Source organism: Pithys albifrons, chromosome 1 (assembly GCF_047495875.1).
Source record: "Pithys albifrons albifrons isolate INPA30051 chromosome 1, PitAlb_v1, whole genome shotgun sequence".
NCBI lineage: Eukaryota > Metazoa > Chordata > Aves > Passeriformes > Thamnophilidae > Pithys > Pithys albifrons.
Window position 1 is genome coordinate 44,753,019 of NC_092458.1, and position 24,086 is coordinate 44,777,104.

Genomic DNA, 24,086 nt, shown 5'->3' on the forward strand with positions numbered 1-24,086 from the left:
CTTAGACATATTTAGCCGAAGACAAAGGAAAAAAAATTCTAATAAATGCAACATCAGAATTTTTATTTACAAATATACTGTAATTCAACAACCATTCTCCACTCAGTTTGTGGAAGTAAAAGTGATAGTTACATTTTCCAAATGGGAAAAGAAAACTCTTCCCCTTAAATGAATTCCACAGAATATTATGCCAACACCACTGAGCAAACAGATTATTCTTTGTATTTATATTTCAAAAAAGCACATAACTTTATAAACCAGCATATGGAAAGCAAACACACTTATGTGCACTTAAATGCAGCTTCATATTAACCTAGAGAATTCGCTTTCAGTATATGTCAAAAATAAAGACAGCAATTGCAAATATATATTTATATTAGCTATTTCTCTAATGCTCATTTCAAGAGCTTAGAAACAAAATACGCTCTTCATATACCATTGGAAATTCAACTAGTTGATTATAAGCCTCAAAAATACTTTGAAGTTATTACTGAAAATATAGTTATTGTCTCTTGTGCTCTCAGTACTTAAAGCTGAAAATGTGAAAGCATTTTCCCCAGATATTTCCTTACTGCAATTACTTTCTTATAAATAAAAATAGTTATATGAAGAATACAATGTATTGCTATGAAGACTAGACAAGCAAGAGTTACTCTTAGAAAAAACACACATACACACAATATATATATTTATAGATCTACATCAGCAGCAATCACCTCTTCTTTTATCTGCAACAGTGGTTTCATATCTTCATTTGTTTCACATGGAGGTTGGTTGTCCAGCTGTCAGGAAGAGACAGAAGAAATTGTAAGTAAAGTCTAGTTATTGGAGAAGCTTTGCGACAAAAATTAAAACTTCCAATTTTAAAACAGTCAGAAAACTGTATTTCCAATACTTATTGAAAATGGTAACACAAACTAAAGTATACATTCTGAATTGAGCAATCCAAATTTAATGAACAATACAAATTTGAGTTTAATCCACTTATAGCATAGCAAGTATTTCAGGCCAAGTAATATTACACAGAACATGCACTTTACCAAGTTTTTAAGAACTGTTTTTAATATTAGCACAGAGTGACAGTTTTTTCTAAATTTACCCTTCAATAATGAAATTAAAATTTTCTAAATACCTGTGACAACATAAAGAACTTTTATTATTGTCTTTTTCATATCTTTGTGGGCTTTTGCAAATACATAAATGTTCCACTACGGCGTTCCAAGTTAAAACAACTAAATTAACCTAAAAATGTGCAAAAAATATCACACCACAAAACTGCACAGTGAATATTAATAACCCTACAGTTTATCCAGCCTTTCAGCCAATATGTTCAGGTTCCAAAATAATGAATAATTAGCCAGGTTGATGTCAAATGACAACTGCAAAAAAAAAAGGAATCTGCATCACAGACCAGTGCTGTGCTGCCAATATATTTTCACTGCAGTAATTGCATAGCTGGGTTTTTGTATTATTCAAATAGCCAATTTCAATTACTAATCACTTATTTAAATACTTTATTTTGTACCTACAAGTTCTTACAACTCCTGATTTACTTGTCTCTCACACAATTATGTTTTGAGGTGCCCACTGGCCCAAGTAGACACAGTCTGAAAGGAAGGGAACAGAACTATTTCCTCATAGATCAGCTCTGCTTCTGAAAGGCACTGCTGTGACTTTCTGGGGTGTAATGTCCAAGAGAGACTAAACAGCAACTCATCCATGATAAAATTACTTATCCAACTCATCCAGCAATTTTCCCCCCTCAAAAAGAAGAAAAAAAAAGATATAAAAATAACATGAGCAAGCTCCAGTAAATCTGCCACAAATTTGGGTGCTTCAAATAGGAACACAGTCACTTTAGTGTAGTCTTGCCATTAACAAGGAGACACATTCCCCAAACATTAACTTAGACATATACCCAGAACTCTGGATCTCCACCAGCTTGAAGGGGGTGATTCTCTTTCTCTTTCCACCGATCACAGTGGCATCCTCACACTTAACATTAGCCTCTGTGAACGTGTTGTTAGACTTATGAGGTGTGGGATTTTCTGGTTTTAGCTTGGGCACCACATAATCATTTCTGAGACTTCTCTTTCTGGAAGCCAAAAGCATCAGATGCAGAGCTTCTCTTTTTCTGGGCTAGGTTTCTCAACCAGCAGCTGCCCAATTCCTGATGAAATGCTGTAGCCTGAGTATCCTGTTCCCTTCAGCACCTTCCAGTCCACTGTGAGAAAAATGTGGTGGGCTCATAAAGAAAAAAAGACATGTTTCCCAGGAAGTAATTCAGAAATTCTTTCACTTCCCTGAATTTTATCATCCTAGAGAATTCCACATTTGCTACATAAAAAAGAGCCATATAACACTTCCAAGACTTGTCAAAATTAGGAGATTGTCTACCATCATCTATGACAGCAGGAAAAAAAGACCTCAATACCACTATACAAAGCCTTCACATCATGCTCCAGTAAATCAGAATTCTGCAAACCATAAAAAGTAAAAAAATTATACTGCACCTTTTAATTAAGATCTGTAAGTTAATCAATTCCTCCTGAACTTGTACCTAAATGAATAACCAATTACAGACCTATAATTCCAATAATAATAGCATTGCAAGAAGAAACTAGCATTTGTGCCACCTGCACAGGATAAACTAATAGCTTTCCAGGTATGCATTAGGACTGAATAAAATACATATTTCAGACTACTTTTTTAAAAAATGTAGACACTTTTTCAAAAAGGCTTTTCTGTTATCAAGACAAGCCTGTTTAGCACCTGACAACTCCCTGACACCACTTTCTCAGATCTATGAAGAAACGAAGACGATTATACCATGTTGTTTGCTTGAAGCTGCACAATAATACTGTGGTAAAATCAGCTACCAGCAAGTTACAAGATAGGAATGACTACCCCACAAAAGACAAACTGGCAATCAAACCTTGCTGAACCTATTCACTAATATACCAACTTAAAGCTAAACATAAAAGCTCTCAAGTGGCTCAGCTGTGCAAACACTTGAGGTTGTACAGCACAGAGAAGAAATACAGTCATGCATGCTGCAGTTAGATTGCCTTACTTTTAAATCTGATATAGCAGTCGTTGCAGAAGAGTTTGTTGTTTCGGATCCTAACTTCAGCTCCAGAGCGGGATCCACCAAGGTCGCATCCACAGGCAACACACTGTACCACAGAAGAATAATTAGCAACTTCTTTCAAAATATTAAGAAACAAAAATGCTGTTCAAAAGCAGCTCAGATAAAGCTCAACAAAGCTTGAACCATAAACTCATAATCAACTAGAAGCAAATGTGTAACGATTAGTAGATCAAAATGCAACCAACCCTGAGAAAGTATTTAAAGGCGACGACTGGACAACGAATAGCAGAGATACACCAACTAAGCAAACAAAGCAGACATTTTTAGATATTAGTTCATTAAATCTAATTTGAACTTTGGTTTCTCTGAAAACTAAAACTGGCTTGGCATGAAAAGAATTTGTTCTCTAGATGGCAACAGTAATTTTGGCACAGAACACCTGGGTGTGCTACTTGCAGATTTCCATGTGGCACTATATGCTGCTGGTGTCCTCAGTCCTTTGGCACTCAAAGCAGCAAATACTCAGGCACTCCCAGTTTCCTGGGTTTGCATCATCAAAACAAATTCTTATATGGAGAGATGGGGCTGATTTAATTTTTCTTGCATAAACACGTAAGGGGCTTGACTCTTTCATGCTAACATTAAACTATTTAGCTATGGTGGCTAAACATGTATTTGCTGTGAATATGAACCACATCTGGAAGGAATGTAATTCAAAACATAACACTCCTCTTATTGAATTTACAAAGAACAGATAGTTTCCCTGCTTAACTGAGTAATGAATCTTTTGGACGGCAGTCTGTTCAACAGCTCGTTAATCTTCAGAAATTTGAAAAACAGAAACTTTGTATTTTCTTATGTAGGTTAGGAGCTACAGGTGGACTCCCTCACACATAATACATGTCCTGCAGAAAGGGAAGGGTGACCAGTACCCATGGATTAATCCCGTCCCTTCTGTTCAAGCAGGCAGGACTGGGAAGAGCCTTGAGTCAATCCCTTTTTATACTCCAGGTGATGTACTTGAGCTGGGCACAGAGGACAAGTGTTCTGAACCAGGCATAGAAGTCCCTTTTTTGAAATCATGAAAGAAGTAGAGTCCAACAGCAACTCCAAATCAGAGTCTAATTCTTCATCTGGTCCAAAGGCAGGGGAACTATGACTGCTTTGACATCTTTTGCAGGCAGGCATTTATTCTTCCAGCTCTGCATATGCCCCAAGCTGATGGGAAATCATGTAAGTATGTCTCAGTGCTGAATATGAACTAATATACCCAGATTCTGACCAGGGTTGAGTAGCATTAAACACAGCTTCTGGTTTGGTTCTTGGTTTTATCCAACCAGGCTGAACTCTGCCAATATGCCTTTTACTGGAAAACACCATGTGAACACTTTATACTGAGATTAGCTTAGAAAGGATAGGTCATATTAAATGATTCAATTGTTAGAGGAGCTGCTTTCTCTGGGAGAAGTGGTTCAGCATCTTCTGATATTTTGCTGCCTATTTGAAGAAGAACTTTGATCTCACAGTCAATGTGCTCATTTTATTTATCAAAGCTCTACTTGCCAGCTCCGGCATTTAAGACACACTTTGGACTTGAGTGCTAAATGCCTGCAGACAGGACTGCCTCATGGAAATATGCACACACCACACTGTCAAGAGTAGAAGGCAAAGCAGGTGATTAGTAAGACCCCCTGTGAGCATATAACACTGAGTAGCCATGCGTGCTCTTGATTAGTTCCTGTTCCTTCATGATGTGACTCCCAGCTCTCACCTTAAAGCAATGTAAATGATAACAAAGACCAAGAGACTCAATGATCATGGCTGCTCCTTTGCCCAGAACGTTATTACAGTATGAACAGATTTTCTTTCCACTGACTGACCTAAATATAGAATGAAAAACCTTAAAACCAGCTTGAAAAGATTTAAAAGACAAAGAAAAGTTAACAATACTTTTTGAGATTAAAAATAAAAACAATTGGGTTAAAGTGGACTATTAGGCTGCTTGAGGAAAATAACCTGAAAATTAATATTATTTACAGTAGATCTGAAGAGAAAGCTGAAGTATTATAATTTAGATCAAATTTACAAAGGAACAAATTAAGAAATGCTGTCACATTCTTGACAGATATTTCATTGTATAAAATACCTCCTACTAATAAAATGTATAGTCTTAAGTTTGGAGAAGAACACAGGGTTTGTGCTCCTGCATTCTTATTTGGGGGGAACTATCCAGAAGGCTAAGTTTTAGCAAACACCCCTGCCAAGACCCACCATCTGCACCTTATTAGATAAAAAAAGGCTAGTGTTGGACATAATATGTTAACTCTTTGAACATAAGCCATACTGAGGTCAGTTTTCATAGATCTACCAAGATGTCAGCAAATGGAAGTGAGAAGGTAGGAAAACATGGTTAAGAAGGTAATTTTCTTACTACATAGAGAATGTAAAAACCTAACTTTAAAATAAGAAAACAACAAAAAAAACCCCAAATGATCAACTTATCAATGAGTGCCTGAGAGTGTAAGAGCCAGTGAAGTAGTGTTCACTGTTGTTATATATAACACGTGATTTAGTGGGGATGATTCTCTGTAGTCTTAGCCCAAGGTATTTTTAAAATGTTTCAAGTACATAAAACAGCAGAGTTATCTACTCTACCACAAATGAATTCCTTTTTTTTTTCCCAAATATGTTGCAATTCTTGTTTTCTCCTCCTCGATTAAAACCAACATCCCACTCTGTAATTCTCCAGGGTTATAAGCATTCCTGAGTGCCTCTCAAGATGATATTGACCACATACCAAGAAGTGGGGAGGAGAGACAAAGATGAGGGTCATAAAGCGTGGGTTTCAGGAATCTTGTGTTATAACAAACTGAGGAAAATAAATGTCAGAAATGCCATCTGGAATGGGCTTTTATTCATCATTTTGGTAACCAACATACAGCTTGGAGACTGCAGATTTATTACTGCACTTGCTTTGTTTTTTTAACCAAAGTCAAGCAGTGATGACAGATCCATGGAATTTTGTGAGTGACTGGAGTAGGGAGGTAATACCAGCCTATATTTCCACTGTCCCCTCCAGCCAGAAAACTCCAGGTACTTGTTAATCAGTGTTATGGATAAGAAAACTGCTGTAGACCACCATATACACCACATCCGCTGTTTACTACTGCGCAGCAGAAGGGCACACACTCACCTGTTGCGTGTCTGGGACCCTGGTTGGGAAGCAGAGAGGGGAGACTGAGCCCGAGGGGCTGTCTGGGACACGGATGGGGCTCGCGCAGAGGTGGCCACAGGAGGTGCTTTACTGGAGGAAGGAGTGCACATGTAGGCTCGGTTTGAAGTAGACACCGGGCGACTAAAATCTTGACTAGAAGATAGAGATGAAGAGGAGGCAGACTGGTTCAGCCATGAGTGGTGCCTCCATGAGCTTGTTCTTGAAGAATCGAGATTGTCCAAAGACTCCCCTCTGTAACAGAGGTACATGCACCTCAAATGTAAATGGCAGTACAGCTGGAGCAAAAGAGCTATATTCTGACATTTTTTGTCTGATCTCTCTGAGCAATGTTCTTCACATACTGATTTAAAATGTGTGAGTAGCAAGTTATCCTTTGTGCCTAGCCCTAGTTCTCATGGGAAAAGCAGGTGAGGCAAAAGAGAGGTGGCACTTAACAACTACTTAATAAAAGCAAAACATTGCTCACTGCAGCCTTATCAGGGTGAACTGTATCAAAACCCACAGTACAGCATCAGACCTCAGATACCAGGTTTGTTTTTGTTTTCACCAAGGGATACCAGATCAAAAATAACAATCCACCCAGACTGGATAGCATCACCTCGGTACAAGGTGTTGGCCCAATAGCTAAACAGTCTCCTGACTGATAACTCTACAGTTTCCTAAGTGACAAATCCAATATTCATGCATTAAATAAAGCAAAAAAACCCCAAACAAAGTAAAATAAAGATCAAAATTTCTGACATATTTCTATGTTAAAAATAGTATACTCCTTAGGTATAATAATTCATTTCCAAAATAAGTTGTCATGCTGAAATTCTTAAGCACATCTGTCAATGACAAGGCACACAATTGATTTCCATTGCCGCTATACCAACAAAGAAACAAGTAGCCAAATTATTTACAGGGCATATCCACATTTCTTACTTGCAAAAAAATACCTAATCCCAGCTGTAATATAGCTACTTTCTTCTATCTGTGCTGCTATGCAGTTTACCTTACAGCATTTAACTGTCACAATTTGTTTCTGTGCTCTGTAATACAAGCTGAAGTTCGGAATAACCCAACAAAAATATCAGATGAGAGACACAGTTAATTTTTAATGTGATTCCTACCTCCTCATACTATTGCTGTATAGACTAATGGGCTCCTTATGTACACTGGAACTGCGCTGCCTTATCCAGCTGCTGTCCGTGTGCAGAGAGGTTTTCTTTCTCATTTCCTGAAGGATTTGCTGTCTCTCCAACTCTGCTGCAGACAGTGTTTGCTCCTTCTGAGGTTTCTTCTGTGACTCACCCATGTTCCAAGACCTCTCTGAATACTTGCTCTGGGTGCCTGTGTGAAAACATGTGCAAACTTCAGCTAGACACCTTAAGGCACAAAAGCAGTTATCATGCTATCAGCACTCCAGCTAGAATGCCAAAAGCTGGAGTTCATCACTATATTCACAACTTTCTCCAGTTCCATTTTACAGCCACATAACCTGTATCAAACTTGGCAATACATTTTTATTATTATTGTTATTATAGTATTAATAATAATAATAATAATTATTATTATTATATTTCCATTAATGTGGCCTTCTACGTAATCCTTAACTTACATATAAGTATCTTCCTTCCCATCCTAAGTGTATATGCATAGACATTTGCTTGTACATATATATACAAATAAGTACTTTTAAAAGGGCATGATCTCTTTTAGTGCCATAATTTGGACTCTTCCTCCAATACAAACTGAATCACGTATAAAACACATAGTTGAATAGCGGGATATATTCCTGTCCTATAATAGGTCATACTATTTTATTCTGTAAGCTGCCTCTGTTTACAAGAATCTCTTTCCTTATGCAAGGCACTAAAAACATGGCTTTATCTGGCCTTATACAGATACATAAGAGAGAAGGAAGTATTTCAGACAATTTATTATTTGGATATTGTGTTAGCTACTCAGTTGAAATGAGATTTATGGCATAGATGGCCGTTGAAAATTTGGAAGGGGAAACAAATAAGCCATCTTTCTCCAATAGGTGTTGACGTATCAGAAAGCAACAATTTCTTATTTCCTAAATCCAGTAACTCTTTTTTATGGGAAGATTAATTAAGAAAATTACTCAGCAATAAGTCACTGAATTGAAATTTTAATTGCTTTAAATACTGCTCTGACTATAGATTTATCTTGGATTTTTTGCTATATATTATCATTATACACTCTTGAGAATGTTTACTTGCTCTTTAGTTTAAATGACCATGCCTTAATGTAGGAAAATGACATCACAAATCTTCAATATATCCTCTAATACAACATTTGCTTTTCTTTGATTAGTTGTGATTATTTTTTAACCATGTTTTAGCCACAGGATTATCTTGTAGGCATTTTCTACTGTAACGTATTTATAAATCTGGTTTGTTTATTTGCTTTATCTGCATTCCTCTAATATAACTGAAGTCATATAAATAAACTGGAATCCAAGACACAAGCCACAGTGACAATATTGAGAGCTGACTTCTAGCTCTGTTACTCCTACACTAACAAAAATTAAGAAGACAAACAGTTGTAGTAAATACATAAGCATCTTGGTATGTGCAGATCTTTTTTGTTGACAGAATCAGTATGTCAAAAGCACACACATCTTCAATGATATAACTACATGATTGGTTTAATCTCATATAAATATCAATCCTTTAAATTTAGGCATCTAAGAGCTGTTTGTAATCACTGCTACAGTCTTGAAAAGAGCAGTTAATCACATTTGTTCTATATTTGTATGTTGACTGTATGAATTTCCTCTTCCTCTTGAAACTTCATTAAATTGGGGCATGGTACACATCTGATTTACAATTATCTGATTATAATTTTCTTAGGATGACTATGTGTAATATATCTTATTTTTCTTTCTCCTACTCTTTCCCCCATACCAAAAAAAAATTAAATAATGGAAATTAAACAATACTCACCATTTCTGATTGTGTTGAATTCATTCAGTTCTGAAGTCGACTTGGACTTATTCCTAAGGATACAAAAAACATTAATTTCACTATCTTAGCCAGGAGACCTCATCACAGACAATTGTCTTGTCATTGCACACCACAGATCCACAGCCCCTTTTTTTTCACCATCCTTTCCACGAGCAACTTATGCTGTATTTAAAATAAGAGACAAAAATATTCAGAAAAACCCCAAGAGGATATTCAGGGGAAAAGAGATGTCAATATTGAGATATCAATAGGTAATCACAATTTAAAACTTTGTACTGAAAGTTCCCAGTGCTTCAGTTATAAGGCACTGGCCATTGTAATTTCTTCAACAAAAACATATAAAAATCAAAGTCCTTCCCTGTGGAAGCTTTGTGAAGACTACAGTCAGACAAAGAAGTAAGAACTTCAAAAGCAGATTTATAAATTATTTGGCTTCACGAGAAACTTAAATCATACTTTAGCACTGTTACTGGACTGTAAGCAAAGGACCTCCTCAAACAATGCATGTAAATTGTTCTTGGAAAATTTATTTTTCACTGATTATACCCAGTAGTATAGTTTTCTAATGAGTTTTAGCCAAGAAGTGTCATTCAACTAATGTCACATAAAGGAAGATAAATGGCAAATTTGGGGTTTCTGATAGTACGGAGCAGGACCTTCAGCAACACCTCTGTGCTGTACTATTAGTCTCAAGTAATACAGCCAGTTTTTTAGTCTAAAATAACTCACAAGGGAATAAAAATCTTGTGCTGGGTCACAACTCACAGCTGCTACAGTAATGTGTTTACACATACAGCATTGGCTGCATAACAGCATTTTGAGGGAGTCTGGTCCTTTATCTATAGATAAATGATGCATGAACTACATCACATTTCTTGCTCCCCTAAGTTCTCACTGTCTGTCTTATGTTGTGGACCTATTTTTATTCTCTGTTTGAGAAGATACAACAATTTCACAGCTGTCTGTAGCAAACAAGGACTCTAAAAAGCAGGAAAGCCTTGCCCAGGACGATTTCAGCACCTGAGTGTCGTCCTCACACATACATCCAAGATGTAACTGTTCAGTGCAGGCACCTTCTGAAGTTAGATTTAAATCTTCCATTAGTAACAGACCTACTGAGTTATGCCCTGTAAGTTTTGGAGTTTCTTTTCATATAAAAAAAGGCATGCTCACTCCAACTAGAAAAACTGATCAAATACACAGAAGTCATCTTGCCGAACTATTGTTAGATGTGATCGAAAATACTTTCACAAAGTAAGAGAGTGTAAGTTAAAAGTAACTTGCATAACATAAAAAAGTGGCACATCTACTATCTCCCTGATAAATACGCTGCTGCCTCTCACTTCCCTTCCTGTTTACTCTCTCAAGTTGCACAACCCTGATTGGGATGACTGCACCTTAGTTTGTATAGCACATTATGTCACAAGCACAACAGTATCTGAACCTATTTTCCAGTCAGGTAAGTTTAGTACCACGCACATATTTACTTCCTCACAGTTCTTTTTCTCCCAGTAAAATCCCACTAACTGCTGCTTACAATGCAGCGTATTATTTGCCAAAAGTTTGGCTGCTTTTTTTTCAATATGCAAACAGGCCATAAAAACTGCAAAACAGAGCAGCAATCCAAAGCATACATTTAGATGCCATTAATAAAGTTTATTAAAAGTTTAAAAGCTTTCTGACACAGAAACGGTGATGTTACAGTGCACACAGATTCAGTAGCATACGTACTTGACAGCAAATGACTGGCCAGGGTGCTCCTCAATGGTTTTAGAAACTTCGTAACGCTCGTAATGCCTATTGAAAAAAAAAGAGATACATTATGTTCAGAAAAAGAAGCACATAGATATAAATAGTTCCTAACTGCAAGTATTCAAAATAGATCTTTAATGGGAAAAAAAATCTAGAGGAAAAATCCCAGTTAAAGTCTTAAGTAGGCTTAGTTTTATCAGTCAGAAATACAACTGACAAAAAATAAGGCAGAAAAAGAAAGGTTACTGGAAAAACTGCCTGAAATTACAGTTTGGTGAAGTGGTAAAACTGGTATGCCAAAATGGTTATTGCTGAAGATATTTCAGCCTACATATTGATTCATATTACCTGTCAATGAGAGGATGGCCAGCTCGATCCTCTATTGTTTTTGATACTTCATAGCGCTCATAATGTCTAGAAGCAAAATAGAGATACAAGAAATTATGTATTAAACAAAAAAAATTTATAGAAATTTAGCAAACAGTAAATATACAGAGAGGAAACTAAGAAAATTCAGATGTGTTAATTAGAAACATTAAAATCCATGAGAAAAAAGAACCGTGAAGACTTCTAAGATGCCACAAAAATTACAGGCATCAGTCTACAGCAGTCATTATCTCACCCATTTCAAAGTCGGGCAGTAATTTTGTTCAGCCACAGCAATTCTCTAAAAATTACATATATATTCTAGAAAATTGTGTAAGTACAGTTTGTAAACTCACAAAGTTCCACACTCAATGCTATTCAGCTGCCTGCCCTAGTCTCAGCGCTCTTTGCAGCAAGTATCATGCCTTTGCAGGTGCTCATATAACATTTCAGATTTCAAGTCCTATCTTTGGATAACATCTTAAAACAAATATTCAACACCACACGTATTGAAGTCCTGTTTTACTGAATTTGCTCCTTTACTGTTAAGCAGAGCCACCCATGTATAGCAAAACACATCCTTTGGCACTAGCCTCAAAAGCAATGAAATCCCGGTGGACTAAAGCATGTATCAAGGATTTAGATATGCAGATATTACAGCAGATAAATAAGTTACTGCACAAAGTCCTATTACCTTGCAACTGGGTCAAGCTAAAGCTGTGGAGATACCCAGCTCAGTTGCCAAGAAGAAACCTGTTCAGACATTGTAACAACTGGGCCTCTGCGTTGCTCAGCAGGCATAACAAGCAGCCTTCATTTAGAATAACCCTAAAGTAACTCTGAGTCTTACCATCCCCTCTGCAAATACGTGCAGTTTCTTTAATCATATTATCTTCTCCTAAGACTTGATACTGTGCATTATCTTCAGTCACCCCTTATTACTTATATAAGAATAGGAAAAAAACCTCAAGAGAAACCACAAAGCTAGTCATACACAAGGCAGTTAAGATAAATGTACATAAAATAAGGAAAAGTTATTGGTTTAATCTGCTTCAGACAGACTGATCTCCTGTGATAATTGTCTGAAACCTCCTGGGCAAGAACACAGACTTGTAAACTACATAGTTGGGGAACTTTTTGGTTTGCTTGGAGTTTTTTAAACCAAGCTGGGGAAGAAGGTAGTGAGAGAATAAATATATCTACAGTGGCTATTTCTACCAGGCAAGTCAGTATCTGTTCACTCACATACCATGACTTCCCTCATTGACAAATTAACCCAGTAGTTAAATTGCAATTAAACTTTCTTGTTACACTGTTGAATTAAAATGAGAGAGAAATCTGGAAAATCAGTCATGCATTTGTTAAAGAGCATTAACTTGGCATTACTCTGAAAGCCCTGTATGTTGAATTACTGGCTGTCATGTACAGGTTTGTGCACAGTTCTTGCAAAATCTTCACACTAAGTGCTTCATGTCATCTTTGATTTGGCTGTAATTACTGTATTTAGACTTCCCATTAAAAAAACAAGCTGAAGTGGGTTAGTATAGCACTTGATTCATGAGGAAGGACTGTATTATGCCTGATCCTTCTGTCTTTAGAAAGACAGACTCTCTTATGGTATCTCGCAATGACTGATTACAGTATGACTCTTACATAAATATCCTAATATATTCAGGACAGACACGCTCCCATTAGAAATACACTTGAATTTGCAGAAGGAAGAGAGAGCAAATCCTCTCACAAGTGCACACCTTTGGTACTGAGGCATTTCCACTGACACCTCCCTCTGCTTTTCAGCCTGCCGCCTCTGTTCCTCCATCTCTGCCTGTCGCCTCTGCTCCTCAGCATATTGCTGCTCCCTCTCTTTACATTGTCTCTCAAGCTCCAACTCTTGGAGTTCCCTTTCTTGCTCAAAACGCAGGGCTGCTTCTTCCTGGATCCTCTGTTCCTCCTGAAGCCGTTTCCTTTCTTCTTCCTCACGCAGCAAGCTCGCTGCCAGGTCACTTCCTCCATCTCCTTCTGGCTCCTCAGCAACGTTTGCTTCAGGGCTTGCTCTCCAGCTGGACACAGATGAAGCCCCAGCAGTGACGGATGTCGTATTTAAGGTTAGAACAGTCTGCTCCTATAAGAAAGGAAAAAAATCATGTTTTTAGGGAAGGGAGCTATTTTTAACTAGGTTGCTTACCCAGAAAAATTTGTTTATTCTATAAAAGAAGACTGTGTAAAAAGCATCCCCAACACTTTCAGTGCAAGACTCTGGGTGTACTTTGGTTTCATGTTTTGAGTGCCTGCAAACACATTCTTCTAACTCAAGAGCTTCATTCCACACAGTAGTCTTACCAAGAGTCACAGGCAGCACAGCCACAACTATGTGAAACATTCTGCTTTCTGAAGTACCACTTACATGTCAAGCCATCCCTTCCCCATTTAAATACCCATGGAAAAAAAGCCCTTTTGTGATACCCAGCATTTCTCCCTACTGTTTTGACTTAGAAACCTGAGACCTACTTAAGAGTGTATACACAAAGATATACACTGCAAGTGTTCATCAGACCAATGAATTTCACATGAATCCTCATGTAGAGGAACCTCCCACTCTCCTCCATTTTCCTACCATTTCAAAGTCAAGCCTCAGATCTAGCACCCTATGACTCTTCTCTCAAAGATGAGAAAAGGTCTTTTAGTGGTCAAAAGATGTTTTAGTTGCAGAGAACAAATAATGTTTATGGGTCCATCAAAACCTCAAATGATAGAAAAAAACATGAAATGGTTGGCATTCTTGTATAACAAAGTCCTCTAACAGCTCAAAAAGCTTTCTTATTGAAGTCCTAAGCCTTAAATTATGGTCTACTTATTCATGACTGTATAAACACAACTGATCTAGCTTGAATGCCTGAAGTAGCACTCACATAGCAATAAAGAAGAGATACCTCAGACAGTTCCCATACTCAGAAAGAAACTTGTTCATTTTCCCATAAACAACAGTCACAAAATTCAGCATCTACAGAAACTACATGCATTCAACGTTTTAGAACATATGATAGGAAATCAGGAGTTGACTTGATAGGTAAATTTATCAGAGACAGGACGAACTGGCTGTCAGTAACAAGCCAGGCACTTACAAAACACACTTCATGATAAAGTACTGAAACAGAATTCCAACAAGTAGCATCAGGAGGTAAATAAACAGGAAAGGTTACCATTTCTGGTCACAATAATTAATACATACGGTAACTTTTTGCCAACCTATTTCTAGTGTTATGTCACCCATAAGGAAAAGAGTCAAATTCAGCATATCTCAAAACATCCCATTTACTCCTTCCATCCCATTTTTGCAACTTGTTTTTACCAAGTCATAGACAACAGTTTCTTTTCCAAAGTGAGAAGATCAATGACATAGAGAAATTAGTTATTTGCCTGCTTGCATGCATCTCATATAAGGGAAAAAAGCACTCATGAAACTAGTCAGTGAAGTCTTATTCACAGCCTACCTCATCAAAATACTTGGAACTCTCTTTTTCTGCTTCTTGCTTAGCTCGTAGCCATTCTTCTCTCAGTTTTTCTTGTTCCCGTTGATATTTCTCCTGTTAGGTTAGATTGGTTAAACATGCAAATAAGAAACATGGTATTTTTTTGCATTAAAATGTACTACTAGTATTTAATGTGTTTTTTACTAGACCAGTGTGGTAAAAACATCTGTAAGTCCCACTACAACATTAGGTCTGCCACAATGAAATCCTGGCTCAAATACAATCCAAAAGAGTTCTATAATTGATTTTGCAGAATCCAAGCTTATTACATGTTCAGTCTCAAAGCAACTGACCTCATATCTGTTATATCTCATCCTCCAGTTTAGTCACCATTTAGGAAAAAATAAATCAGTTAAGGTATTTCTGGAAAGATGGAGTGATTATATTTAACGTTATATTTACCATATTGTGTTAAATTTAAAGTAATCACTAAGTGAAATATGAGGCAGTGATTAGGTTTGAGTAAGAACCCTTGGTCTTTTGAAATGTTACCTAAATAAAAACCAGTTTCTGGATCTCCAAATTTGTCTTCTGACTGGATTTGATTTGAAATCAATATACTGTCTTAAAGCATTACTCAAGGCACACAGTGAATGTTTTGGTGGTTTTGTCGGTCACCACTTATATCTTAGAAAAGGCAAAATAGTTGATGATGTTCAAAGTATTCTTTTTAAGATGCTGGAAACAGCAGAGAAAGACTGCTTCCTTTCTGTGTATTTGAAAATTCATTACTAGGATCATGGGGAAAAGAAAGATTGTTATTACTCTGGCCAACTTTATTACTTAAGGAGAAGTAAAAAAAAAGAAAAGTGATGGCAGACAGGTGTGTTTGTTCTTAAGAAAGGGGAGCCAAGATTTACATTCTTTAAAGTCATCTCTTCAGGCATCAAACGGAGCATCCAAACCATAACAGAGATCACAGAGAAGTTTAAGAAGGTGCAGTTATTGCCTTGCAGAGTTTGTAAACTAAAAGGAACAACAAAAGTTTGAACATCCAAAAAGCAACAGAGTTGTTACGTTGTACTTTAACATCACAGTTTTCTGCTGAATGCACCAAACTTTAAAATTAGAGGGCTTGTGAAGAGTAAATGATGTTCACTGAGGTTTTTCTTAGCCATCAGACTTCAGATAACAAACTTTAACTTAATTTGCAAGATGTGTCTTGCTGAAAATGATTGAATGTGCTTATGCTTCATGGAGCTGAGGTCTTGCACAGACATATGCTTGGGGTTTTTGTGCTATCGCAAGATGATAAATATTGCCCCTTCCCTCTGCAAAACTCCCCTCCAACTCTAGCAACTAGTTATCAAGGTGGTTTTGCATTAGCAGGTTCAGCTTTCTGACTCAGAGGTCCTGGGAACCAGGTTGATTCCAAGTGATTAGCTGATTGCTAATGACAGGATTATAGCAGGCATTTAACCATGGCACTGGCTGCCTTCTCTTCATAATGAATATAAGGCAGTATTGCTCACTGAGGGTAAAACTCTGGCTAGAGACAATTTTCTTAACGGGAAAAAAATAAAACTCATATTCAAAAGTGAAGACTTCTGCCCATTATGTCTTCACTTATCCTTTAAATTCTGTTGCCAGTAAGAATATACCAGTCTTGTGAAGATTAAGCACTTCTGGCTGTAGTGAATAAGCATTCTGGGTTTGACTTTATGAAGCTCACTAATGCATTGTTTGATTTTTTCCTGAGTAACTGCTAGTGTGTGCAACTGTGCAGCCCAGAAAACATACCTGAGAGTCTCCTCAGACCATCAGTAAGAAGAATAACAGAGGTCACATGTTACTTTTCTATCCTAACAGTTGCTGCTCACAAGAGATTGACATCCTATGATTATGAAGATTAATTATACCTGCAATAAACGGTCCTGCTCTTTTTGCCATTTTTCCTGTCGTTTTCGCTCTTCCTCTTGATCCCAAACCCGACGAGTAGGAGCACTAATAGATGGGACTGGGAGCTAATGTAGCACAAAAATGAAATAATATTATCCCTTCCATGTAATCAACACACTAAATTTTAAAACATACTAGTTAAAGTGAAAAATAAAATCCATGAAAAACACTAGAAATTTATAGTGACAAGAACCTAAATCAGCCTTTTCTTCAAATGGACACAGAGCAACCATTCCATGACAAATTAGCAAATCTCAGTTAGTACTCTCTGATTTGATCAAAATTTTAAAGAACTATAAAAGGTCATAGAAAGCAGTGGGCTTCTTGAAAAGACTCAGATTATACAACCAGTTAGTAGTTCATAAATAGTACTTACATCGGGCACTGCAGGTTCTGGGCCTCCTGTGAGATTTGGAAGGCAAGAAAGAGAAACCATTAGACCCACACATACTAACCGGAAGACTGGTGTAACTTTGGCAAGTCAGACTTTTAGACTAATTTTTGCTTTCTTAGTAAGACATGCTTGCACTTGCCCTACTGAACTTACACAAGAGAAGAATTTATTAGGTGCGTTCAACTAATGTGAACAATTGTTTAAAAGCTTCACGTGCTTACAAGTGCCATCAGCAATTGCTTGAATTAGCAGTATATCGCCTACTGTGGCAATACAGAGGCTCTTTATTACACTTTTCCTATTATTATTGTGAAACCCAACTGTTTAGCATAACCAATACCAAGAATGAAGGTAGACAAGCTAACCACCTAATGCCCTTGGCGTAAATTAAGACCAATAGACATCCACTGGCAACTTTTCTACCACAAAATCACGTATTTCCAATTTTATTCCTTTTCTATTCTGAAAATCACACTTGAATTCAGTGAACCTGTCACCATTCACCACAAACCTTATGCTATTTGAGATTATCACACTTTGACTTAATTTTACCTTGTGCCAAGATGCTTGTTAGCAACATGTATTCTGCTAATATATTAAAAGTCAAGAAAATGTGGAGAAACACAAATTTAAGTATAATCCTTTCTCAAGCAACATCACTGTTTTTGTTTGTTGACAGTGTATTTGTTACCTAGCTCTCCAAATTTAAGCTTAAAAAATGCGTAAAAACAGCAAGTTGCAATAGTTTTCTGAAACAGAACCACATGAAGTGGAAAAAAGGTCAAACTTAGACTATAAAAGACAATTAATGAGTCACAGGCTAGTGTCCATTTTATATATGCACAATCTTGTCTTCATTATGAGATCTCAACAGCTACAGTGGCAATAGGACAAACAGCTCGAGCTATGGCAACTGCACTAGCAGATGCTACAGGGAAGGCACAGACAGCACCTATCTTTGCTCCCCTCTTCTCTCACTCTTGTAAGCTTATGCTTAACTGCACAGGTTCACAAAGAAGAATCTTTCATGTAATTGTAAAGCTAAAGTATCAAAAGTTTAAGAATAACATAACTGTACTGAATGTACACTTCAGAGATACAACCTTGTCCTCCCCCTCAAGCACAATGAAATACTTCAAATATTGCTATAAAATTAATTAAAATAAAAACCAAATTGCTAGCCAGCCATAAAATAAACACCAAACAAAGAAAAAACCCAACACCAACAAAAGAATCACCAACAAAATACCACCATACTGCAGGTACAACACAGCAGAAGTATTTAAAAGCAAACAGAATCACAAACAAAGATATATGCTGTGGCAGTTCACATATCACTTTTGGCAGTCAGCACCACTAAAGGCAAAATCCTGGCCCTGCTCAAATCATTGACAAAATTCAACTGAACTTCCAATGGGCCAGAATTTCCCTCTTTCAGGCTACAGCAGAACAGCAAGGCATACACAGCCCAAAGACAGCATAAGACATACAACATTAGTGTGAAGTATGTGAGCTGTGACATGCAAAACACTGAAAAGCAACCTACAAAACCAAAATTGAGTGCCTCAGTTTTTGCCTTCAAAAGCTAGCATATTAAATTAAAAATTTATCTTTGTCTTCTTGGGATCTTGTGACATCTCCACATAATGGAAAGCCAGCAGAGGCCTTTTTCCACCAATTTACAGGAAACCACAGAGCTGCAACTCAAGACAAACTCAAATCCAGAGTCATACATTTTTTCAACAGCTCTGAGATCTTCATTAAACCTTTGCTGGAATATTCACCGCTATTCTTGTTTTGTAGGTAGTAGCAAACCTGAACAGAGAGTGCTGTCCTGCTTACTTCTACCCAGTGAAAAAAAAGCATGAAGGACATAGAAGAGATTTAAATAGCTATAGATGTAAAAGAGCACACAAAGACCCATTACCACAAAGGTAGACCCATGAATTGTAAGAATAACCTGATGACCCTGGGAAAAGAAGGGAAATCAATTATGTTGCTTCATTATAACTGCAACAAACAATGCTGAAGAGGTAGAGCACCCAGCACCAGACTTGTTAGGAAGAGTGTGCAGCAGGAACAATTTCATGGAAATATATGAAATGTTAGCTCTTTGGTTTACCTTGTTCAAAAAATTGTGACCGTCTTTTTAAGTTTTTCAAAGAAATAGGTTCAGATGCTATTTGCAAAATACAAAGAATACAAACAAGTCAATGAGGTGCCCTTTTTTTTATGGATTACAACCACTGGATAAGAAACTTGCTAGTCCTCCAATCTACAGCAACATCACTTCAGAAAAACAAAAAGCCTCTGAAACAGTGAGTAAAACCATAGCAGGTTACATCATATACTGATTAGTATTTCATTGTCTCACTAAAAATGCTCAAATATAAAAACAGTACAAGTGTCAAACTTGGACTCAGATTCTCCCTGTCTAATTTAAGCCTCTTTGACTGGGATGCCGTATCATAGCGAGGAGCCTAATCATCATTTCAGAATATCAGAAAGGCATTTCCAGAGAGCAGATGGTATCTTCGGGGAATTCTTTCCTAAATTGCCATGTGTATTCAAGTTCAAATGAAATACAAAGTTCCTGTGTAAGGATTATTGTTCCATGAGGAAGTATACATACCTGGTTTCTGTCACTATTGTCAAGTAAGGCTATGTAGCTGCCCATAGCATTGTAAGCAATTACTATTCATACAGAAATCATCAATATCATTCTCCAGGAATAAAAGTAAAATAATAATAGTGAAACAACTCTTAATCCCGAAACCTCACAGTTCAAATACAGAGAAAAAATACCAAAAGTTGAATACCCTTTACACTCTTCCTAGGCACTGAAATAAATCGATACTAATACTGATTCAGTCTCTACACAGTGCAGTAACAATTACAATAAATGTTGTGCCTTCTTCTCTTTCACCCTTACCACATAGTAAATTTACAACTACTAATGAAGGGGCAGGGGGGTTTGTCACAGCTTTGCTGTCAGTTCTTAAACTGCCCAGCACATCGTGGAAGCAAACTACACCCCGTTTAGATGCAACAAGATCTCGGTAGTATCTGTCTAGCTTTCAGTTCATTAAGGTCTCAGTTCACCTACTGTATAAAGCTTGCAATTATGACAGGTTTAGTGTCTGCGCTTTTTGTAAACCACACAATTAGCAGATGAATAGTCACAGTGGTTTACCTCTTTGTTCTTTAGAGCCAAGATCTCCTTGCATTCCATTTATCAATTTTGTTTCTGTATCCTGGAAAAAAAAATTAAGGTCTTAGGCTCATTAGACTTGTGGAAGCTTATCCAGTTACACATCTTCCCTGACAGGAACCATGTATCATGAAACACTTCAAACTTTTTCCACAAAGATACAAAACAATCTGCAACTTCCTGAGTGTATTTTATAACAAAGCAACTGCAGACATTGAGGGAATCAATAACTAGTTGCGAATTGCTGCTGAAATAAAAAAACATTAGTTTGCAAGAAATACCAGAAGGCAAGATCTCCCTATTTCAGCTCCTTGACAGGCAGGTTGTTATTTGCAAGTAATTTGAAAGCCCACATATGCTTGTTCTTTGGGCTGCAACTTCCATTTATATTAATAATGCAGGTCAAAGTCTTCTCTAAACTAAAAACACTCTATATGTTTTAGCTAAAATATAGTTTGCCCATGTTTCAGTATTTTTCATTTACCTGTGTCCACTCATGAATAGACAGTAGCAAGTCTTTCAAACAGCTTATTTACCTTAACACATACATAGCTACATCTCCATATTTGAGGTGTCCTGTATTCTAACTTGTATTGCTTAAGGAACATCAGATTTACAAATTTTTTTCCTCCAATGTCCCATAGCCAAAACATTACATTTTTTCTCCCTCCCACCAAATCCTATTACTTTTCAAAAACATACTCACAGAACTTTGAAGGCTGTTGGAGAAATCCCTTTTTGTTGATATGCTGGAAACATTTGAAATGCGTTCTCCAGATGTTGCATCAATCCATTTATTTTCAGATGTACCTATAATGTTGGTAGCCATACTGGTGAGATTGAGGATTTTATGCCTTACATGTGGCAGGGAAGGCTGGTCTTTGCCCCAATCTTTTTGGTATGTGGAGGATCAAGAAATTAATACAGACAGTAACGTCAAAGAACACAAGAGTTAGTGAAAACACATTGAAATAACAAAAATACACATAACAGAAGAGGGAGACACACAAATCAGGTGGAATTTGTGAAGACAGGAAAAAGGGCATTTATGAGCAGACCGCCTTCCCCAAAAATTCAAGTGTTAGTCGTAAGCCAGGTAAAAGTTTGCCAGATGATTTGCTAATATGCACTGCAGTAGCTCAACATTAAAAAGCAGTTAGTATTCATTGGGAACTATTTCATTAGCATTAGTATGGAATGAGAAAATTCATACAACTTTACTCACACAAGGTACAGTGAAATTCATACACTATCCAGGGAAGGGTCATTTTCATGTCCATGCTCATCAGGAAGCACAGAGCGTTGGGAAGAAAAGGCAGTCTAAACTAAGCAGCAAAACTGATGAGGCCAAGACAAAGAATACTACTTGACCTTCACAATTCTTCTCTTAGACTTCATCATTTCTCCCCTCCCAGTAGTGAAAATTTTATTCAATGAGTTCTTTGCCACTAATCTCACTTTACAGTTGTACTAGGATCAGTAAAGCGATTTGTTTCTTGCCTCCTCCTCACTTCATTGTTTTTTACCCACTTTCTGGTAACTTATTCTACCCAGCTTCCCACTAAAAGAATGTTTTGTATTTATACTTTGAAAGACGTCATTGGTCACACTTCCAACTCTGCAAAAGTTCTTCTGGAACTTTGAAAGGATACCCAGATTAAAACCACGGCAAGTCTAGAAACGTTACAAGGCTATCAGCCAAGATGGAAATGCTAACCAGAACAGGTAGCTCCATTTTGGAGAGAAGAGATTACACCATCACAGTATTTGGGTCAATAGCCAAAATCATAGCACAGAGGTGCCAACAACAAGCTCATATATCACTTGAAATGCCCCTTGAAGAAAGGGACACATGATCCTTCATCCCTGAAGAAAGGGAGCTGGTCATTGAGAGAGAGAGGCTTCAAAAATTATTATGGTCTAGAGACCAGGCCCTCTTCATTCTTGTGGTATGGAAGGAAATAAGATGTTATATTCCTTTTTGTGGTAGATGCACAATTTTTCACATGTGCATCCTCTCAGAATCAGACACAGCACAAGAGAGATGTCAGTAGTTCAATGCTTTGCAGATTGGCTTGCTAAGACATTTATAATCCACAAGTAGTTAAAAAAGCCAAGTTGTGTTAAAATGCAACAGACACACTGACAAACTACTTAGCTTAGATATGTATTACTACTGTAAGGGAAATAAGGACTCTCATCTGTCAGGTACAGCAGAGACAAAGCTTATTTGCCTTACAGAGCATACTGTATCCGCCTGATGAAACGACTCACCATTCTTTCCATATCGTCTGACATCCATGACCAGGTTTCCAGTTTCTAGTCCTCTGCTGATAGCTTCTTCCCACTGACTGGAGTCCATATGTGAAACCTTTGTGCCATTGACAGCAATAATCTCATCATCTACATGCAGTTGACAAAGTGCTGCAGGGCTACCTGCAGAAAACAGAAAAAAATAAAATTATGTCTCCATTCATAATTATTTTTTTATCACAGTTGTGGTTAGAGCGGGGGTGAGGTGAGCAATCATTCAAAGAAATGCTTAATGGTGGATATTCAGACAGTCTTAGAAAAATCTACTAAATTGCAATATAAAATCAGTAAACTCAGTATCAAAGTAGCTTTTCAGTTCAGAACTTATGAATTTCAATCTTTTGATTGCTTATTAGCATCCATCTTTTGGACTTGTAACTCTCCACATTCTGGCTAGCCCTTTTAATAAGCAACCTCTGGGCTCAGTCTTGCCTTCACTATTCACCATTATAAATTGGGATAGCGAGAAAGAGGCAGCACCCTTGAGTCTGTAGCCAATGATTACATGAAATTCAACCAATCCTTGGATAATCCTCTTATTTGCCAAAAAACCAGCCTGCACTTTGTTAATGCCAATAGAAGCTGGCTTTCTCATATGCTGATTTACATTTTCTAGGCTCTAATGACAAGAGCATTCTGTTTTATTGCTCTGCTAAAATAGTTTGTTAGCTCTGAATTGACTAGTAATTGGACTCAAGGCATTGCTGCGTGCTGTCTCACTAGACTTCTTTGGATTCTACTTTTTTTGTCTATTGAAAGCAAATTTTATGGCAGCTTGGACTTGGAATCCACTGATATTTTTCAAGACAGGCTGTACTTTACACTTTTTTCATTTACCACACGCTAGCAGGCAATATCACTAGACTCAAGACAGAGAACATAGAGGATCAGTTCATAAACTTTTTCTCTTAAGTCAGAAAATGAATGAGCTGAGAAACTCAGCTTCTCCAAGTATGATTTTATGAATTACATATGAATGGTTTTTCCATTAAAATTATTCCCTTAGCAGATTAGAAAATAGAAAAGCCAAGTAAAAATGTAGTGAAGCACTGCACAATAAACCCTCATGTTAATAAAACAAATCTGAATTACACAATGGAAGTGTTTTTCAAAGTGAGTAGTGAAATTCACACATCTTATTTAAAATATACCAAGAACAATGCTCTATTACATTATTAGAAACAAATGGGGACAAATATGACAGAAGAATTTATACACCATATGCTTCATACTGACTGTCTTCTACCTCACTAGTAAAATACTGCTGTAAATCTGGATCATCCATTAAGGATTCGGATAGCTTTAATATTCCTGCCACGT

At 37.1% G+C, this 24,086-nt stretch overlaps 1 protein-coding gene across 7 annotated transcripts in view; it reads right to left on the minus strand.

The window, feature by feature from the left end:
* Nucleotides 1-672: 672 nt before the first annotated feature.
* Nucleotides 673-24,086, minus strand: part of LMO7 (LIM domain 7) — a 135,763-nt gene continuing 112,349 nt past the window's right edge. For 3 of the 7 annotated variants that reach the window (XM_071549888.1, XM_071549919.1, XM_071549927.1), the window contains 17 exons: nt 22,728-22,889; nt 21,160-21,344; nt 20,436-20,496; nt 19,365-19,421; nt 17,225-17,250; nt 16,809-16,913; nt 14,911-15,003; nt 13,171-13,541; nt 11,402-11,467; nt 11,033-11,098; nt 9,281-9,333; nt 7,439-7,658; nt 6,285-6,557; nt 4,863-4,971; nt 3,074-3,176; nt 2,514-2,560; nt 694-782 (listed from right to left, as the gene is read on the minus strand). In XM_071549888.1, the coding sequence (XP_071405989.1) occupies nt 2,535-2,560; nt 3,074-3,176; nt 4,863-4,971; nt 6,285-6,557; nt 7,439-7,658; nt 9,281-9,333; nt 11,033-11,098; nt 11,402-11,467; nt 13,171-13,541; nt 14,911-15,003; nt 16,809-16,913; nt 17,225-17,250; nt 19,365-19,421; nt 20,436-20,496; nt 21,160-21,344; nt 22,728-22,889 (1,976 nt within the window). In that variant the 3' untranslated portion in view covers nt 694-782; nt 2,514-2,534. Of the gene's footprint in view, nt 783-2,513; nt 2,561-3,073; nt 3,177-4,862; nt 4,972-6,284; nt 6,558-7,438; nt 7,659-9,280; nt 9,334-11,032; nt 11,099-11,401; nt 11,468-13,170; nt 13,542-14,910; nt 15,004-16,808; nt 16,914-17,224; nt 17,251-19,169; nt 19,212-19,364; nt 19,422-20,435; nt 20,497-21,159; nt 21,345-22,727; nt 22,890-24,086 lie in introns of all 7 variants that reach the window. The other 4 variants (XM_071549904.1, XM_071549911.1, XM_071549896.1 and 1 more) reach the window with 4 other exon arrangements.